This window comes from Gossypium hirsutum, chromosome D11 (genome assembly GCF_007990345.1).
Source record: "Gossypium hirsutum isolate 1008001.06 chromosome D11, Gossypium_hirsutum_v2.1, whole genome shotgun sequence".
NCBI classification, from domain to species: Eukaryota; Viridiplantae; Streptophyta; class Magnoliopsida; order Malvales; family Malvaceae; genus Gossypium; species Gossypium hirsutum.
In genome coordinates, this window is record NC_053447.1 from 42,373,037 (window position 1) to 42,393,086 (window position 20,050).

Here is a 20,050-nt window from a genome sequence, read left to right on the forward strand (position 1 = left end):
GCGTTTATTGAAAAAACGCCGCTATAGCTTGTGTATTTGCGGCGTTTCTTGACAAGCGCCACAAATAATGAAGGTTCTAATCCGAAACAGCGCCGTTTTGCTCGAATTTAATGCACATTTCTGGCGTTTTCCTTTAAAGCGCCACTAAAAACTAATTTCCTTAAGTTAGACGTCGACGTTTAGCCAATATATCAAGTCACTTTTCCGGCGTTTCAAACACAAACACCACGAAAAATTAACATAAACGGCGCCGTTTAGTTAATATAGAGAAAATGCTAATTTAAAAATCGTGGACAGAAACCGCGTCATTTAGCAAAAATTTTAAGTCACTTTTGCGGCGTTTCTTGTACAAACGCCGCTATTGCTTAATTTTTAGCGGCGTTTTTAATAAAATCGCTGCTAATTGTTAAAGTTGTAATCGAAAACTGCGCCGTTTTATTAAGCTTCAATGCAGAGTTCTGGCGTTTTTTAAAAAACGCCACAAAGTAATTATTTTACTTAAACCAAACGGTAACGTTTAAATAATTAATTCTAAAATTTTTAAGTAATATTTATAAGAATTATATAAAATTATAAAGTTTAGGTTTTCTTGTCTTTTTTGTTTGTATTTTTATTCAATTTCTTATAATTTGGTCTTATATATATATCCAAAATAATTAATTATACCTATATTTATATCCATCCATATATATATCAATGCTTTTTTAAACTTATTTATTACTTCTATTTAAACTAATATTAATTAAATACATCAATTGGTTTAGATTAAATTTTTAAAATATATTTTAAAAATACTTATTACTCTAAACCCAAAACCCTGATCTGACCCCCAAATCCCTAAACCTTAAATCCCAAACGCTAAATCCATACAAGTGTCCACCAAGCATTGCTATTCCATTAACATATTTAAGTTTAAATACAATTAATTAATCTGATTTTTATTCCAGCCAATTGATTTTTTTTGCTATTTCTCTAAGAAGTATTGTTTTATCGTGCTTTAATGTGGTGTTTTATTAATTATTTCAGATTGGGTTAGTTAATAATTTTTATTTATGTTCAAAAATGTAAGAACATATTTAAAATATAAATTAAAAAAACTAAATAAGATCTAAACCCTAAGTCCCTAACTGTTAACTTCTAACCCCTAACCTTATAACCGTAACCCTAAATTCATACAAGTGTCCACCAAGCTTTGTTATTCCATTTACATATGTAAGATCTAAACCTAATACCCTAACCCGACCCGCCTAAATCCCTGGCTAAACCATAAATCCCTAACTCCTAACCCATAACGTCTAACCCAGCTTCTAACCCCTAAACATTAAATTTGATCAGCTCTTACATCATATATATACAATACTCCTGATCAATTACAATAACCTTAAAATAGTAACCCGGACCTAAATATGACCTGGCTAAAATCTTAAATTAATAATCATATATATATTATATTGAACAAAGCACTAAAAATACTGAACCGAGATGGGATAAGATGGGGATATCCTTCTGGATATAGCTTATATCGATTTTGAAGAACCAAATCTTCACACAATTTTAAAGATCCAAATTAATATTATCTCTTTTACAATTATATAAGAAATTAATTAATATATAAATTAGAAAACACTAGTTAATCTAAACTGTAAACCATAAACCCTAAAATCATAAACCCTTAACACATAACCTTAAACCCCAACCTTTAAACCATAAACCATAGACCAAATACGATAAACTAAACATATATAATAGCTTACATTATATAATGCATGGTTAAGACCAAAACTCTGCGTTTTGGTTAAGATATTTTCCGGTGCTTCTCAAAAAGCGCCGCTAATACTATGCTTTAGCGGCGATTTCTCGTGGACGCCACTAATTCCAGTATACATCAAGACTTAAACGTTGCGTTTTTGTTAATATATTTTGCGGCGCTTCTCAAAAAGCACCGCTAATAGTATGCTTTAGCGGCGTTCTCCCATAAGCGCCACTAATTCTAATATACCTAATGAAAAAACTTTGCGTTTTGGTGAGCATATTTTGCGGCGCTTTTTGCCAAGCGTCGCTAATGCTATGATTTAGCGGTGTTTTTTTAATATTCACCACTAATAACTATATACATCAAGACAAAAACGTTGCGTTTTGGTTACCAAATTTTGCGGCGCTTCTCTGAAAGCGCCGCTAATAGTATGCCTTAGCGGCGTGTTTCCTTTGCGCCACTAATTCTAGTATACCTCAAGACCAAACTCTGCATTTTGGTTAAGATATTTTGTGGCGCTTCACACAAAACGCCACTAATATTATGCTTTAGCTGCGTTTTCCCTTAAACGCCACTAACTGTAACATACACCAAGACCAAAACGGTGCACTTTGGTTAGGATATTTTACGGCGTTTTCCCATAAGCGCCATAAATTCTAACATACCTCTAGACCAAACTCTGCGTTTTGGTTAACATATATTGCGGCGCTTTTAGTAAGCGCCGCTAATACTTGCTTTAGCGGCGGATTTTCGTAAGCGCCACTAATGCTAATATACAGCGACACAAAACAATGCGTTTTCGTTAAGGTTTTTGCGGCGCTTGCGACAATGCACCGCTAATACTTCCTTTAGCGGCGTTTTATCATAAACGCCACTAATTCTAGTATACATCAAGACCAAAACGATGCGTTTTGGTCTTCAGATCTTGCGGCGCGTGATGGTAAACGCCGCTAATGATGTTCTTTTACGGCGTTTTGCAGGAAGCGCCGCGAATGCCAGATATTTAGCTGCGTTTTATTTTTTGCGCCGCTAATGCGCGATTATTAGCAGCGTTTGTCGTCCAAACGCCACAAAAGATGTCGCTAAAAGCCTCATTTGGTGTAGTGATACTTTTCAATTGATTGTATAAAACAAACAAAAACTAAACTCTTTCTATAATAGTTTACTGCAAACTAACCCATATACCAATCCATTACTCAAATTTAACAGTCATATTTTATCTAGGTGAGATATTTAGAACCCCGACTCTTGCTCCAATCTATTAAATTTAAATATATTAATCAACAGATACACAAAAAATGCATGAACAGATTAAAAGAATTAAATTATAAAAAGACAAAACAAAAGAAAAGAACAAAAACAAAGAGTGCAAAGATAAGAGCATAATTATGAACAGTGTCTTTAAATTTCTCCTCATCAAGTAATTGAAGTATAAGGAACGCAAGTTCTCTACTAAGTACAACCCAATCCAAAAATACTCACTTTTATAATTGAGAATAAAAACAGTGAGACTTATGGAGTTTAATAAGTTTTTTGAGTTCAAGTCCAAAGTCAAAACCCTTAGATTCAGAATTCAACAAATTGATTCTTCTTTAAAATTTTTATTTTATTTTGAATTTGATAATACGGATATGAATTAAGCAACTTGGAGTGAACTCGTAAAAAATTTAAAAAAAAATTATAGTTCCAATTCGTAAAATCAACAACCCAATGACATTATAAGAAAATTAAAAAAAAAGATATAAAAAATATAGAATGAAATTAAAAATTACCACATTAATTGCACAGATTGGGAGAAATTCCTGGAGAAAGCAAAGAGAACGGCAGGTCGTTTTACTAGAGAAAGCGAAGCGGAGCAAAGAGAAAAGGGTTAGGATTTGAAAGATGAGAAAATAAATTAACAAACAAACAAATGAAAAACGTAAAAACTTACACGGCGATGCAGCAGAGGACTACCGACGACGATGCAGCAGACGTTGGGGAAAAAAGTAAGGGATTTGGGGAAAAAAATTAGGGATTTCAGGGAAAAAACTAAGGCCATTAAAACGGTGCCATTTCAATAAAATTTAATGAATTTTCGCAGCTTTTAAGGGTAAAACGCCGCTATTGCTTACCTTTTGCGGCGCTTTTCTCATAAACGCTGCTATTGCTTTACTTATTACGGCATTTTTCGGTTAGCGCCACTAATGTATAACCTTTGCAGTGTTTTCGATCCAAACACCACTAAAAACGCCGCTAAAAGCTTAATTTCCTATAGTGAGACCACAGTAAGTTATGGGAAATCCATTGCATCTCCGATGCTTATTATAGTAAGACTACTCTTAAGATGTTTCTAACTTTGATTATTCAAAGGCCAAAACCATTCCAGAATAAGACGATAAAAGAGCTACCATTTCTAAATATCTATTTTAACTGTGTTGCTTGGATTGCATTATTAATATATAGATACAGAGATTAATGGTTTCCTTCGATTAAGGTGTTTGGATTGCATCACTGAAGTGCTTGCTGGTTTTATATAATATATAGAAATAGAGATTAATGGTTTCCTTAGATGACAAATATATTTTGTATTAGGTTGGAATCTTAAGAATGATCTATTTTGACTACATTGTTTTAGCTGTTTGAAGTGCGTTTGCTCCAACTTTCACCAGAGTCTTCGGCTTAAGTTGAAAAGCAAAGGGTTCTGGGAGCTCCCAAACAACTTAAAGGAGTTACTCATTAAGAGTTTTGAGTTGATATTAAACTTCCTACCCAAAAGAAATATGGGGCCATTTGTTTCTTCTTTGCTTTTATTATTATAATAGTTTTACTTTATTTATTTTAATATTGTTATATTTTTAGAGGATATTTCAATATCAATATATCATTATTCGTAATATATATTTAGTTCATGATTTTTAAATAATATTTACATTTATATTAATTAAATATAAATATTATTTGTTAAAAAACTAATCTATATAATTAAGTGCTTATAATAAAAATATAAGTTAATAAATTTAATTTAATGTTGCTAATAATCATTTTACTTTCTTATTACAATTTATCTTATTGACATCCTTGTGTTTCCATACAAACATATATCCTACCATGAGTTTTAATCACATCACTATAGTACTCAAACTCACTATTACAACATTCAATCTCATTGTTACCGTCGTTTTTAAAGTCACTGAGTCAATTTCACTACCCATCTGAAAGCAGCTTAAGTTGTCCTCTTGATAACTAGAACTCCATTAGGACTCTTGAAATTATTGTTTTAATCTTCCTTTTATTTATTTTATTTTTTAAACCATTTTGATTCCATTTTGTTTTTTTAATATATAATAAATTATTTGGGTTATTTTTTTTCATGTAGTTAATTTATTTTAAATTATTTTATTTAAAAGTTTAAGTTTTTCATTTAAAATAATAAATAGATTTATATTATAACTAGTTATCTTCTCGTGCAATGAACATGTGTATTGTTTAATTTTAAAAACAAAAGTTTGTAATATATATATAATTTTCTACTAATATTGTAATACAAAATTAAAATTATATTTTCTGTGGTCGTATTTATTTATGAAATCGGACTTCGGAATATAACAATAATAAAATTATTCTTTTAGATAATTATTTTCAAAAAAAATTATAATTACTTAATTAGTTTATTATATTTTTTACTGAAAGATGATTTTTTAGAACAAATAAAAATGATATTTTTTAGAATGAATAAAAATGATAGGATCTAATTTTTTTAATTTTAATAAAATAATTTTCTGAAATTTAAAAAAGTTGGAACAATAATTGTGATTTAGGAATGTTGAGCACCTTTAAAAAATTTAACAAAACATGAATAGGTTTAAAAAGGAATTTACCCATTGGCAAAACGTATAATTCTCTTTTTATATTTCCTCAAATTCATTTTACATACTAATTTTTATAATTGAATGAATGAACATTTTTTCCTTATTTATTTATATTTAAAAATATTATTTCAATTTGACAAAAGAAATAGAAGCAAATTTATTCATTCACATAAATTAACAAAATGTTGTTATTATTATACTAAATAATTTAGCTGGGTTTAGATAGGCAATACGTTTATTTGCGGTTAAAGTAAAAATAGTAATGATAATAAAATTAGATATTTTATCAATACTGTAACCTGAAATAAAAAAAATAAAAAACTAAACCCAAACTGAAGTAAAATTATTTGCGTGTGTTCCACCACATTAAAAGTGCAGTGAAATTAAAACCACCCTAAATCCGCTTTCTCAGCCACTATATCAAACTCCACCAAAGTACAGCTATTGTCACCACTAGTTCATCGGTGCTGATACCATCTATATAAAGTCACATGCAACAAGTGAACTGACCTATAAAAGTTGTCTCTGTGGACCTGTAAGCAGTAATATTTTACTGAAATTGATACAAAATCTAAGTGGTTGCTAAAACAGGAACTTATTTCTTTAGGCAGAAAGAAAGTAAAAGGAACCAAACTATTATTATTATTATTATTATTACGCACCACTAAAAGAAATGTGTGCATATAGTAGCATATGCTTTCCCATCGCAACTTCATCATATATATATATCTTATGCTATATTTGGTTAATGGGATTTTATGTAATGTCAAATCTTTTAATAGTTTTCTCTAACACTTGTAGTTGAAGCCTAGCTCGGGGTGTTTATAAAGGGGTTCAAGTTGAAGTTTAAATAATCAGATTCAATTCAAACAGTGGGAGTGAAGATAAGTAAAATGGGGTCAAAGAAGCCTTTCCTGGTGGCGCTTCTAGTGCATGCTCTTTCTTCTGGCATGATCTTACTGTCCAAGGCAGTATTCAATATGGGTATGAACATATCTGTGTTTGTCTTCTACAGACAAGTTGCTGGAACAATTTTCATGGTCCCTTTCGCCATGGTTTTCGAAGGGTAATTTTAAAGTTTTTCCTCTCATCTTTTTCTTCGTAACTGAAAACAACTATATATATTAAGCTATATATCAATTGCCCATAAATCGTTTCTGCGTCGTTCCAGAAAACACGCCAAGCCACTTTCAATACTGACCTTCTTCAAGATTTTTATGCTTGCTTCGCTGGGGTAAGTAAATTTCTGGTCGAATGCAAGGTGTTAATTAGGACGACTGAAGAGTTTTTTTGCTGTTAAATAATTTGAATACTAATGGAATTCGTCAGAGCTATTCGTTTTATTAATTTTCTTTTAAATTTCAGGATTACCTTAACCTTGAATATTTACGGAGTAGCACTCATTTACACATCTGCAAGGCTTGGTGCTGCCACCATTAATTGCATTCCAGTCATAACGTTTGCCTTCGCAGTTTTACTCAGACAGGTTTCATTAGCTTCTTTTCTTTTTGCCACTTACGGTTAGCCTTACTTTTACATTTTGTTTTGTTTTATTTTATATTTGATAAAAGATTTTATGCGAAACATCTGCGATCATTTATTATTCAGATGAGCTAATTTATAATTTCAATGGCTAATCCATGAAAGAGAGACAATTACTATACCTTTTTTTTTCCTAAATTTATTTTTAACCTTCTTTTTTTTTTCAATTTTATCTTTTATATTTTTAGCTAAATTTAATTATTTAGCTTTCAAAAAGAGTTAAATTATTTTTAACTAAAATATTAACAAAAATTTTAAATTTTTAGCAAAGTTGGCTATGCAAACTTAATGTTAATAGAACATTATTGAACTCATATGTTATGTTAATAAATAAATTAAAAAATATAAAAATATTTAAAAATAAAAAATATATTATAAAAAATTCATTGAAATAAAAAAATTAACATGAAATATATATAGATTGTTATATAAGTTATCATCTTTAAAAATTTAAAATTTTAATTAGTACTTCCGTTAAAAAAATAAATTTAATAATTTTTAAAGTTGAATTCCTTTTTAAAAGTAGAAAGTCAAACTTAATTAAAAATATAAATAAAATTAATAAAAAATATAAATATTAAAAATTAAATTTATTATTATCATTTTCTTTAAAGACTTGATATAACCTTTTCAAATTTGCGCACTAATTAGTATCATAAAAAAGTTGAGATTCTAAAAAATAAAAAGTCCTTTAGTCAATTATTAATAAAATTTTATTTCTTTCAAAAAATATTATTTAAAAAATATCTACTAATTATCTGAAAATAAAAAGGTATTAGAGAAGAGAGAAATTTGGTGAACAGTTTTCAATTTTCAAGGCAAAGTTTTAATTGAAAGAGCAAGAATACAGGATGGAGAAGGTGAGAGTGAAGACTGTACCTGGCATTGCAAAAGTTGCAGGTATAGTGGTGTGCATGGCTGGGGTTGTCACTCTAGCCTTTTACAAAGGTCCCGCTTTGAAACCTCCCTTCCATCTTCATAATTTCCGTCCCCATAGTGGCGCCCAGGATGGTGACCATGACCATGCTTCTTCTGCCAAAAATTGGATAATTGGATGTTTCCTCTTGCTAGTTTCCTGCATATGTTGGGCTCTATGGCTTGTACTTCAGGTACCTTTCTCAGCCATTAATTCATTTCCCTTAGAATTAATACCAACATTAACCCCCCCTTTCATTTTTGTATACCAAGTTAAACTTGGTAAATTTGGTTATTAGTCCTTTTCCTTTACAAAGTTTTTAGATTTAGTCCTTATGCTTTTTAAATTTTGAAATTTAGTCCTACTCAAACAATAGCAATTAAATCTATTTGGTTAAATTCAATTACTTCTGTATTATGAGTACAATTGTAGATCTACTTCATATTCTTTAACTGAATCATTCTAAGTATTTATACCTTTTGAATTTTAAAATTTCAGTCTTGATGTAAATAACAATCGTTGATCCATTAATTAGATATTTAGTGAGTGATATATGAAAACAATAAGTTGACATGACATCACATATATGAATAATATGATTGTCGCATCATATTATGAAAATGGAAAAACTTAATGAATTGAAAATTTGAAAAGTAAAAGGACTAAATTGAATTATTGAGATTAAATCTATAACTTTCCTAAAGTATAGGGACTAATAGCAGAATTTAACCTTTATACTATGTCATTTAAACTTCAAAACATATAAGCTGCTTCCACAATCAAATGTTTTAATCGATGAATCACAAAGACAACCACATATTGATGTCATTTGATGGTTCAAATTTTGACGATAACAGGCTCACATTTTGAAAAGCTACCCTTCCAAGCTTACTTTCACAAGCATTCAGTGCTTGTCGAGTGCGGTCCAGTCATTTATTGTTGCTATTGCTTTGGAAAGAGATCCTCGTCAGTGGAAGTTGGGATGGAATTTTAGACTGCTTGCAGTAGTTTATTGTGTAAGCAAACACAAAGATTCTTCTAATATCTAACAACATCTATCTTTGCTTTTAGTAAAGTAGGAGAACATAAAGAAAAGAAATTAGATTTAATCCAAGAATTATTCTAAAAACCAATGTTGTCCCACTTGTTTCTACCTTTTCTTTAGCAGTGATTTATTCGTTGAGATGATTTGAACTTGTTGCTTTAATCTACAATAGGGGATTTTCGTGACCGGTGTTGCATACTACTTGCAAGCATGGGTGATTGCAAAGAAAGGGCCAGTTTTTCATGCAGTGATGATACCATCGAATCTAATAATGACAAGTCTTGGTTCTGTGTTTCTATTAGGCGAGACCATTAACCTTGGAAGGTAAACACTTTTTATCTTGACCAAATTCAACTAAGACATATTATGAAAAAGCTCGGAGACGAGAGGTTTAATTTTATTATATCTTCTTGAAAGAATTTGATGATATAGCATGCTGATAAAGTTTTCTTTATGCAGTTAGCAATACACTCTTTAAGTTTGTTCTCAACTCTTAAGAGTGGAAGCTATGACCGCTGAAGAGTAAGTGTATTGTGGCTCAAAACACTACAAGCAGTGGCTGGTAGTAAAATTTTCAAAAATTTTAGAAGTTTAATGAGATTGTATTTTTAAAAATTGGGGCCTAATTAAAAATTTTGTGAAATTAATGAGAATTTCAAATATTTTAAGTGAGCTTGCTTAAAATTTTCAAAAAAAGTATAATAAAAATCTTCAAAAAAAATTAGGGGTTTAATTGAAATTTTCTAAAAATTTTAAGAAAAAACTCAATTTCCTAAAATTTCGAGGGGGCCATTTAGGATCTTTAAACGGTCCGCATCTAACTACAAGACATTTCAAATCCGAAAACTTTAGGATATAGAGATGCTTTAAACAAACAGAGAATTAGCTAAACCAAATGGTACCTCAGTTGCTCAAACTATTGCTATATCTTAAAAATCTTGAGTTCGAATTACTTTATATTTTTCGGTACACATTATGCACTCTTACTCTTCAACGTAACCATGGGTTACGCTTTTAAACGGCTTTAATAGTCGTGCCAATACGCTGATCTTAAGAATCGAGAGACAAACTTTTGAATGTGTTACTCTTCCACGATTATTTTTCAGTATAATAATACTCAAAGAGAATAATAGCTTGGCTTTATCAACTTGATACAATATCAAATTTGCATGCAATTAGCTGGAGATAAAAGAAAGCTGAAATTTTGATGTATATATTATGTTCTATATTGTGGTTGTAGTGTTTTGGGTGCAATCATGTTAGTGATAAGCCTTTACAGTGTTTTATGGGGAAAGAGCAAAGAACAGAACGTTGATAACGTGGGTTGTTTGCCTGTTGAAAATCAAACACAAGGAAACAGCGGTTAGCAGCAGCCCTCGGACATCGTTATCTACGTAACTAATTATTGTCATGTTCTTTGATTGTATTTCTAAATCTTTATTTCTTCTTTTCCCTTCCATTCCGTAATTGTATTATGGGTTTGGACAAGCGCTTTATGTCTTCTTTTATTAAGGGATAATGTTACATTTAATACTGGTTATTGGGTAATTTAGTGCAATAGATATTTAAAAATGTGTAATGTGAATCTGTATTAACAATTTGTTACTTAAAAGTTTATATTTATTTCTAACGTGGTTAATTGACGCATGTAGAACTATAAAATAATTTAATAAATGCTCACACTTCGTGCAAGTGTTATTGAGTCAGAATTTTAGTCTCGTAATCCTTATGATTTTAGAGATTGGTCACCCGACCTTCTAAAGCCTACAGCATTTCCCTAAATTGGCTAGCTTACCACGACTCTCTATTGGCTTAATTTGATCTTCTACTCCTTTCGTCATCTTGACAGGCACCTTTGAACCTTAGCTCTGATATCATTTGTCATAGGAGCTAGAACTTTAGTCTTGCAATTTGTGTAGTTTTAGGCGATTTATTTGCTTCAAATCTGCCTAAGTCAACCTAACTCTCAAAAGATAAGAATTCCCAACGGAAATTCTCCAAGGCACCGAAAATAAAGTGGAAGCAACTTAAAGGAAAAAGAGATCGAGTCGAACAAAAAAAACCACAAGAAAGCAATGCACACAAGGTATTTAAGTAAATGTTCTCATAGTATTCTATTACTCAAAAAGAAAGTACAATGAGATGATTACAAATAAGGAGGAAGACATCTATTTATAGTTGAGCTCCCCTACATCCAATAGTACAATTTACTTTACATCGATGGTTAAGATCGAAGTCAATCTACAATTGAGTTTCTTAAGGGATTTACACAATCCTCTAATATTACAAAATCAAATATTCAAATATTACAAATCTTCTAAGATTAGTTTCCATATTTACCATGGTAACCCTAGTTTTCTTTAAATGTAAAGCTTCAAGTAGATGAGTTTCTCCACATGTTCCACGAATTGGGTTAACTCGAGTAGGTCAAATGAGCTCCATTTAATTAATTGACCTCTATGAGACACTCTTTGTGCATTAATTATGAGTTTTGATCTGCGACCCATGATACATGCATGTATAAGATATTTGAATTGATAATTATAATAAACTTAAAACAAAAAGAAAACATGGAAAGTAAAACAATTTAGATATTTAATAATTTCATTTATTATACAATATATAACATAAAATTAGTTTTTTAATATAAAAACGCATCATAATTATACAATACAAACTCAATATAAAAATAATCAAAATATTAAATAAAAAATAATGAAAATAAATTTCTTAAAATTTACCAAAAAAACTATTAATGTGCAAAAAATTAAATTAAGTATTGAATATTATTATTACTATTGACAAAAATTGAAAAAACTAACATGAAGGTACATAGCAAAAAAAATTGGGAGTTATTGTAATGGTGTCAATTTTTGCCATGTTTGTAATACTTCTTACCTGGTCCAGTCATCAAACCCGAGTAATAGGATGCTATGAACAAATATAAAACAATTACATGCAATTTATAATACAAAATCCCAATAAAAAAATCACTACATCAAATATGATCAAGTATAACATGTAATTCAGTCAATTTCAGGTTTATATTGAGTTTACGAAAGCTTAAAATCAACCCGATATCAAACAGGGATCAATTTGAAATAAAAACAAAAAGATGGGAAAATCTGCAAACAGGGGTCACACAGTCGTGTTCCCTAACCATGTGGGATGGGACACATGACCATGTAGACAAGCCGTGCAACAAATTGATGTCATGTGGGGTTGGAGTCACACGGTCGTACGAACAACCGTCTACACTAACCAAGGCCATATGGTCAAAAGTGTAAATATTCAAAAAAAAAATATGTCACACGACTGTGTCAATGGGCTGTGTAATAGACTGTGACCGTGTGCACAAAAAATCATCCAAATCCTATAGACTACACAGTCGTCTCTGGTGCCGTGTAAGGCACACGACTGTGTATTAGACCATGTGTACATGAAAATACCTTCCAAAAAAAGATATTCAACCTTAACTCACTTATGCCACAAGCAACACATTATACCAATTCTTAACAACTTCAAAAGCATCAACATTATACCAAAAATATCATTTTTAACAATCAACTTAAGTTACTAACCAATATGCCACAACTGACACCTCAATCAACAATTCAAAATACCATCCATCATTTCTATAACCATATATCAAACAAAACCCATCATCTAGCATATTATTTCCTCAACCATTAAAACATTGATAGCAAGCTAATTTTTTGTGTTTAATGCACTTATTTTTTGTCAAATTTTGAATAGAATGCTACTAAACTAGCGATTTCTTGTTTAAACTTTGTCAGGACGCAATTGGAATGTTGAAGTTCAAAAGCAAGAAAATTGGGCTAAATTGGAACGAAAAATAGTTAAAGAGGACAAATTGAAAAGTTATAGAATTGGTGGCTGATAAAAATTAGTTTTCTTATTTTGTCAAACTCTATAATTAGAAAGAAAAAAAATATGATTTTAGTTGGTTGATTAGGGGGAATCATGGTAAAATTAACATATGAGAAATGTATAAATACCTCGTAAATGTGGCATGGAAAGACAGACTTGAAATTGAATTGAAAAAATTTTATTTTCCTTTTTTCATGCATCTGTAGCTTGACAAAAGCATTCTGCCATTTCATTTTTGTTCCTTTATTTTTTTGGTTCAATTGCTCTTTAAGTCCTTTCTCATTTTCACCTATCACCACTAAATTTAAATTCATTCTCATGATTCAACTAAGTATGACTAATATCATGCTTAACTAATCCTCATTTAGCCTTAGGTCAATTGACATTCTGACCGAAAATTATGAAATATGAACCCGCATTAAAATCTTACAATACAGTATTCATTATCTTTCTGATATATGGGATAGTCGCATTTGTTCCTTAAAGTTAATCCAATTTTAGCTCAAACTGCACGTTGGGAGGGAGTTATTTTGGAGTACAATTGGGAAAACGAGTGGGTTGTTTGTCGTATTTGAGTTACCGCGATCAAATTGGCATGTCCAATTGGAAAAAGCTAGTTGGGTTTCGTCAAGGGAGATAGTGATCGGATTTAAATGATCCACACGGTTGAGGCCGTTAAACTAAGATCTTAAATCGCGAACGCGTGTTACGTGGTTATATAATCGGTAATGGTTGGTTTGTAGGTCTTATCGGAACCAACTACATAAAGAGGAGTTGGCAATTGGGGCGTCCTTAGTCGCTATAACTAACTTATCATTAAGAAGAAGGAAATTTATTTTCAAGAATCGATTCGAGTTCAGAGTGTATCGAGGCTAAGGCTAATCCTTCACATATTAGATTTGTCAATTTAATTTAAATTGATTAATTTTATTTTTGCAACTATCATTATGTTATTATTTTATTTTATTATTATTTTTGTCAACTAAAATTCCCCCTTTTTTTTCAACTCTGCACATACAGCTCGTGAGCACAACAGTTGACTAGACTCAGAAATTTGGTCACGTAAACAAAAAAAATTAGGAATCTCAATCCCTGTGAGACCGACCCTACTACTCTATACTACTGTTTAATTCAATTAAAGCATAGAAAATTATATTTGGTGGTTTTGATGCCCATCAAATTTTGACGTCGTTGCCAGGGATTAGAAAAAATTTTACTTTTTCATTTCTTTACTTATGACCAAGTCAGAACTTGGGACCTTAAAGTTTGAACCGGAAATTGAGAAATTAGCTCGAACATTACAAAAAGAAGCAATTCGATGCAGAAAACAACTGCAAGTGAGAGAGGTCGAATACGAAACACTGTGAATCAGAAGAAATGGCAAATCAAACCATTCGATAGCTCGCTACAGCACTGGATGAGCAGCAGCTATGCATAACTTATCCGATGAGAGGAACACAGTTTGAATTAAAATCGGGCTTTATTCATTTATTGCCCACTTTTTGCGGTTTGCAAAACAAGAACCCCCCACTCATCTTAAGGAGTTTCATATGGTTTGCTTAGGCATGAAACCACAGGGAATAACCGATGATCAAATTAAACTTTGAGATTTTCCTTTTTCGTTGGCCGACTCTGCTAGAGAATGACTATTTTATTTACCTTCAAGATTTATTAATACATGGTTTAACATGTCTCATTTGTTTCATGACAAGTTCTTTCAAGCAGCCCAGGAAGCTAAATTAGGGAGAGATATTGTCGGGATACGACAAAATGAGATCGAATCACTTTATGACTACTGGGAGAGATACAAGAAGTTGTGTGCAAGCTGTCCACAACATAGCCTAACTGAATAATCACTTCTTCAATATTTCTATGAGGGATTATACCCTATGGAATTGAAGATTATTGATGCCGCCAGTGGAGGAGTACTTGTTAACATGACTCCTGAAAGAGAAAAGGGAATTGATTTCAACCATGGTTGTAAAATTCCTATAAATTTTGACCAACTATAGAACCTACAAGATGGGTTCATGGGTTAAGTTCCTGATCCTTAGAAGATAAAATTGATAAACTCACTAATGTAGTTCAAAATTTTCTTACAAGAAAATTGAATCCAGCTTGGTTATGCGAGATTTGTGCCGTGCCCAATTATCCAACAGATTCATGTCTAATTTTACATGAGGATACAACAAGACAAGTAGATGTTGTTGGGAAATTTCTAGGGTCACCTCAAAGGCGTTATGATCCACATTCGAACACTTATAATGCAGGATAGAGGGATCACCCAAATCTGAGCTATGGATCGGACCCTCGGTACAATCAACCATATTAGCCAATGCCACCTCCGCCTCAACAGTTTCAACCCCCAAAGTCATATCTTGAAACCATAGTTGAAAGGTTAGTTGTTAACACTAAAAAGTTCCAATGGAAGATGGAAACGCACTTACAAGAACTAGATAAGTAAATGAGTAAGCTTGCGTTTACGATCAGCCCATTAGAGTCCAAAGGGAAGTTTTCATCTCAAACATATTTGAATCCATGAAAAAATACAAGTGCTATGACCTTAAAATGTGGAACGATTTTGGAGCCAACACCTAGCACGATTTGTGGTCACAACACTGAACGGGAAGAACAGAAACTTGAACCAATAACTCCAACAGAGTCGACACCACAAAAATCATTCGTGGTACTATACCGTTAGGTTTTGTGCAATTGTACATAGTCGTTATGAAGTAATAAGTAAGTATAAGAGTTATTGTCTCCATGGGGACTGCATATGTTAATCAATATTTTGCAAAATTAATATTTTATAATTTGGTGAGAAAACACAATAATTTTGAGTCCTTGATGTAAAAATAAATAACTAGATGTAAAATTATGCTAAATGCAAATTAACTTAAGTGTAATGACTAATTAAAATGGATGAGATGGATTTAATAGCAAATTCATAAGATTTAACAATAATAATATGAATAGCCTAGAATAATTACAACAATTGACTTGATTCATTTTCGTCATACTCACAACGTTCCAGAAAATATTCCATGACAACTCAATCTTTCATTAACTTCTTGAAACCAGTGTTAAGTCCTTTCGGAATCTTTTACATAGAAAAACATACATACTACCATGATCTTATTTAACTAAAAGTTTCTTAGGGTTTATGTGAAGTAACATGGATAAATTAGGTTTGAAACAATTTAATCACACAAATCTAAAAGTTATGTAAGGTAATAGAGCTCTCTCAAGTTATTACAAATCTTTAGTTTAATCGAGCTAGGATCTAAATTAAGCATGCACCTTTCAATTATTACATCTATTAATCGTCATCTGGCCAAGATTGATCAATTAATTCTAATGCACTCAATCACATTTTAATGAATGAAATATATGCATGATTTTAATTGAAAGCATGATCAATTGACGCACAGAACATCATGAACATAAATCAAATGAACTTCATCAAATTAATGTAATCCTTCTAGCTAAACAAAATTAAACTATCACTGTTAATGAAAAAACAACAAAGCAAATTGCAAACATGATGAACAACAATAAAGATTAAGGAAGAAGAAACTCTGAAATAATTTCAGCAATCTTCCAAAAATTTATCACTGTGGCTTCTTATGATCCTCGTAATTGCTCCTTCACGAAATGCTTCTCAAGGTGGCCAGCCAAGAGAGAATTTTCTCAAGAATTTGCTAGCTAAATTGAAGGGAAATGTATGGGTTATGCGCGAGAGGGGAAGGAAAGATGTGAGTGAGGGATTGCAAGATTATTAAATGATGAGGGATGAGGGATGTAAAGGAAGGTATTTATAGTAGAGGGATGGCTAGAGGTTTACTAAAAATAGTTTGAATATCCCTTAAGTTTCTCTCACTCTTGGCCGACCATGAATTGTGGAAAGGAGAGATTTTTAGTTGCTTGATTCATGCTCAATTTCATGCAATGGATCAAGCAAGGAGATGGAGGGTTTCATGGGTGATTGTTAAGAGCTGATTTTTAATTGTTTTACAAGTGTAATGACCTCTGAATAAATCTCCCAAAAGCTTATTTTGGGCTGTTCATAAGCCCTTCCTAAATTAGGCTTCTTTCCCCCTTTCTTGGACGGTTTTGTGACCCAATTACTTGTCAGACTTGTTTTTCAATTAAACAAACTTTAACTGGATCAAAGTTACTTCATCTTTACCTAGTTTTACTTGCCTTTGCCATCCAACTAAGGTAAAATAAAACTTATGTCCATGTATATTTAAAATAAGCTTCACAAATTGTTAAATCCATGGTCCCATTGCAACAGTTAAATACAATAAATTATTATGTAGCATGAAATAATTAAATTATGCACAAATTTAGTACATAAAAGCATAAAATTACATACTTTATTAAATCATGTCCATTATCTCAACATAAATAAAATTCACCCAATTAACTATCAAATATTCGGGATTAATATAATTTTTTAAAGTAAAAAGGTGTCATAAACAACTATAAAAACTCTATATCCATTGCTCGTCTCGAGCAATGCAAAGAAAAAATTTAGATAAGACAATCTTGCAACAAGTTAAGTATAATCATTAAATAGAATCAAATTTTGCACATAAACACACATCAACGAAGTCATTCTTACAAACTCTTTTTGTTGATAAGTTGCTCATATGCAAACATTATTTCAATATTTTATACTAAGTGCGAAAAAATGCTAGCAAAAGTCATAGAGTGTACGCTTTTCAAGGCCATATATAACATTCACCATTCAATAAAAGTTTCCTTATCAATTAGACAAAACAATCACAAATTTTAATTAGTGGTCCTCATATGTTGAATTTAGCAATTCCTTTCCACTAATGTAGTTGGCATAATTATCAAAATCAATAGGTCTTTTATAGGGTTGTAATGGGGCTAGGCTCAAGGTAGGGATAAAGAGAAGTGAATTTTTAGGTTCAATAATCTTAACCCTAACTTTGCCTTAGATTTTTTTAAGGTACATTCTTCCTACTAACGGGTTTTATCACCCCCAAACTTAATTTGAAGCTTATGCCCAACAATACTCCTCAATATTTGAGTATTTATTTTACTCTTTTTGCTTGACATTTGAATAGAGATTTTTCTCTTTTTCTTTAACATACAAAGAACATATACATCTTTCTAAATTTTTCCTCGAACTTTGATCACCAAGAGAAGTATAGTTAAGATTGGTGCCAAAAATAGGATAAACTTAAAAAGATGGTAATATGGCTTATGATATAGGTGAATAGAAAAAACAAGCTTTAAAGGCTCAAACTAAGGTTTCAAGGGTTAAATTCATATGGTAGGCTTGAAAGGCTCAAACGATCCAAAGAAAATGTGCTTATATCATGTTTAGATTCTTATGCCTCCTAGGATTTCACCTCAAGAAAGTTACTAAGCCAATTCTAAGAACTTAAACCTTAATGCATATCTATTTCCAGGGAAATTAAATTTTCATGGCAACAACTACATAAGACCTAAGAACATATAAGCATTCCATAACTTAAGATAACATAAAACTCAGATAAAATTAGAAATCATACTTGTATTTGAGCTAACTCATGGACAAAATTTTTTTTAACATCATTTTATTTCAGCATACTTATGTGTAAACATTGAATCATACTTAAGAAAAATTAAAAATTCATGCAAATATTGCCCTACCCCCTCATTAAAAAGAAGCAATGTCCTTATTGTGAAAACAAAGTAATGAATGAGAACTGAACTCTAGGTAGGATAGCAAGAAAAGAGAGGTGAGTCATGAAGACTGCTTAAATACCAAGTCTTTCTTAACAATCCAATCCTAGACATGTTCATTCACCTTACCACACTAATTTGCTTTTTATTAGAGAAGAGGCATTGAGCTTAATTTATTCAAGTTTGTAATTTCCTACTTATTGTGTGAAAGCAAAATACTAACTAAGAAAAAGAAAATATAAATGCCTAAAAATAAATACTAAGAAAAAGAAAATTCCCCCTTTTTAATTTGTGTCATCTTTATGTCTTTGTACTTTCTTATAATCCATTGGGATCCCGAATTTGTAACAACATTAAGTACTAGTTGAAGAAAATCTCAATTTGTATTCGTCATCATGGCAGAGTACTCATCTTCTTCAACATCAAGTAAGTTAAACAAATCATTAATGGACTTAGAAGTAAGGGGTGCCATCTTTTTTTGAACCAGAACCTCATTAGCATCTAAGGTGGTCAAATTGGCATAGAACTCTTGCACTAATTCCTCTTTACGCATTGGTCGTGCATCACAAAATTGATTCCAATTCAAAGCTTCAATTGTTTTTTGAATTGACAAAGGCATAATCATCTTGTCATTTCTCTCCAAATTGAAACATTTTTCTAGCATCATGGGTTGCTTTTTGAAGATGGAATCAAATCTTTCTCTCGCTTCCTCATATTGAATCACAATTGGATTTTTGGTAGAAATTTTGAAAGATCTAGTTTTTTTTGCAAGACATGGTGACTTTTCCCGAAAGAAAAAAAGACTTTCAACTTTTTGAGGTGGAGGTTTCGGCGGCAATTAGGTTGCACTAGTAAGAGATTTTCGAAAAAATAGGCTAGTTGCGACAGTTGCTGCGATGGTGGGATTACTTTGGCGATAGGCTTGCAATAGTGAAAGGTTTGCATCAGTGATAGTAGAGTTTTATGACAAGGAAGGGAAATTGGGGAGAACTTTCAGATTTTAGGCTAACAACAAAGAGAAAGGAAATAGATGGCTAGGGTTGAAGCTAATTGTTTGAGTGGTGTGAAAAATATTGTGGTAAAGATGGGTTTATATAGTAGTAGATTAAGGTAAATTTTAGCTAAATTTTGGCTAAAAGTAGTGACTTGGACGGCAAGGTATGGAAGGAATAAAAGTGGCAGCAAAAATTTAGGGGTTTGGGTGGTTTATGGACGGCACTTGTATGGGTAATTTCCTCCTCTTCACTGTTCTAGGCCTCTAGCCCAAATTGTAATTATTTCTTGAAAAAAACTGAACTAAACTAGAAAAATAAACTGATTAGTACTTGGGCCGATTTGGCCATCTTATT

The 20,050-nt window shown here is 31.4% G+C and overlaps 1 protein-coding gene across 1 annotated transcript; it reads left to right on the top strand.

Moving 5' to 3' along the window:
• The first annotated feature begins 6,460 nt into the window (after window positions 1–6,460).
• On the top strand, window positions 6,461–10,730 carry LOC107948414 (WAT1-related protein At5g64700). Its single transcript, XM_016882954.2, has 7 exons — window positions 6,461–6,670; window positions 6,776–6,838; window positions 6,970–7,090; window positions 7,986–8,255; window positions 8,920–9,078; window positions 9,280–9,431; window positions 10,348–10,730. Exons 1-7 carry the CDS (start codon window positions 6,498–6,500, stop codon window positions 10,472–10,474), a joined length of 1,065 nt encoding a protein of 354 aa, XP_016738443.1. The 5' UTR covers window positions 6,461–6,497; the 3' UTR covers window positions 10,475–10,730.
• The last annotated feature ends 9,320 nt before the right edge of the window (window positions 10,731–20,050 follow it).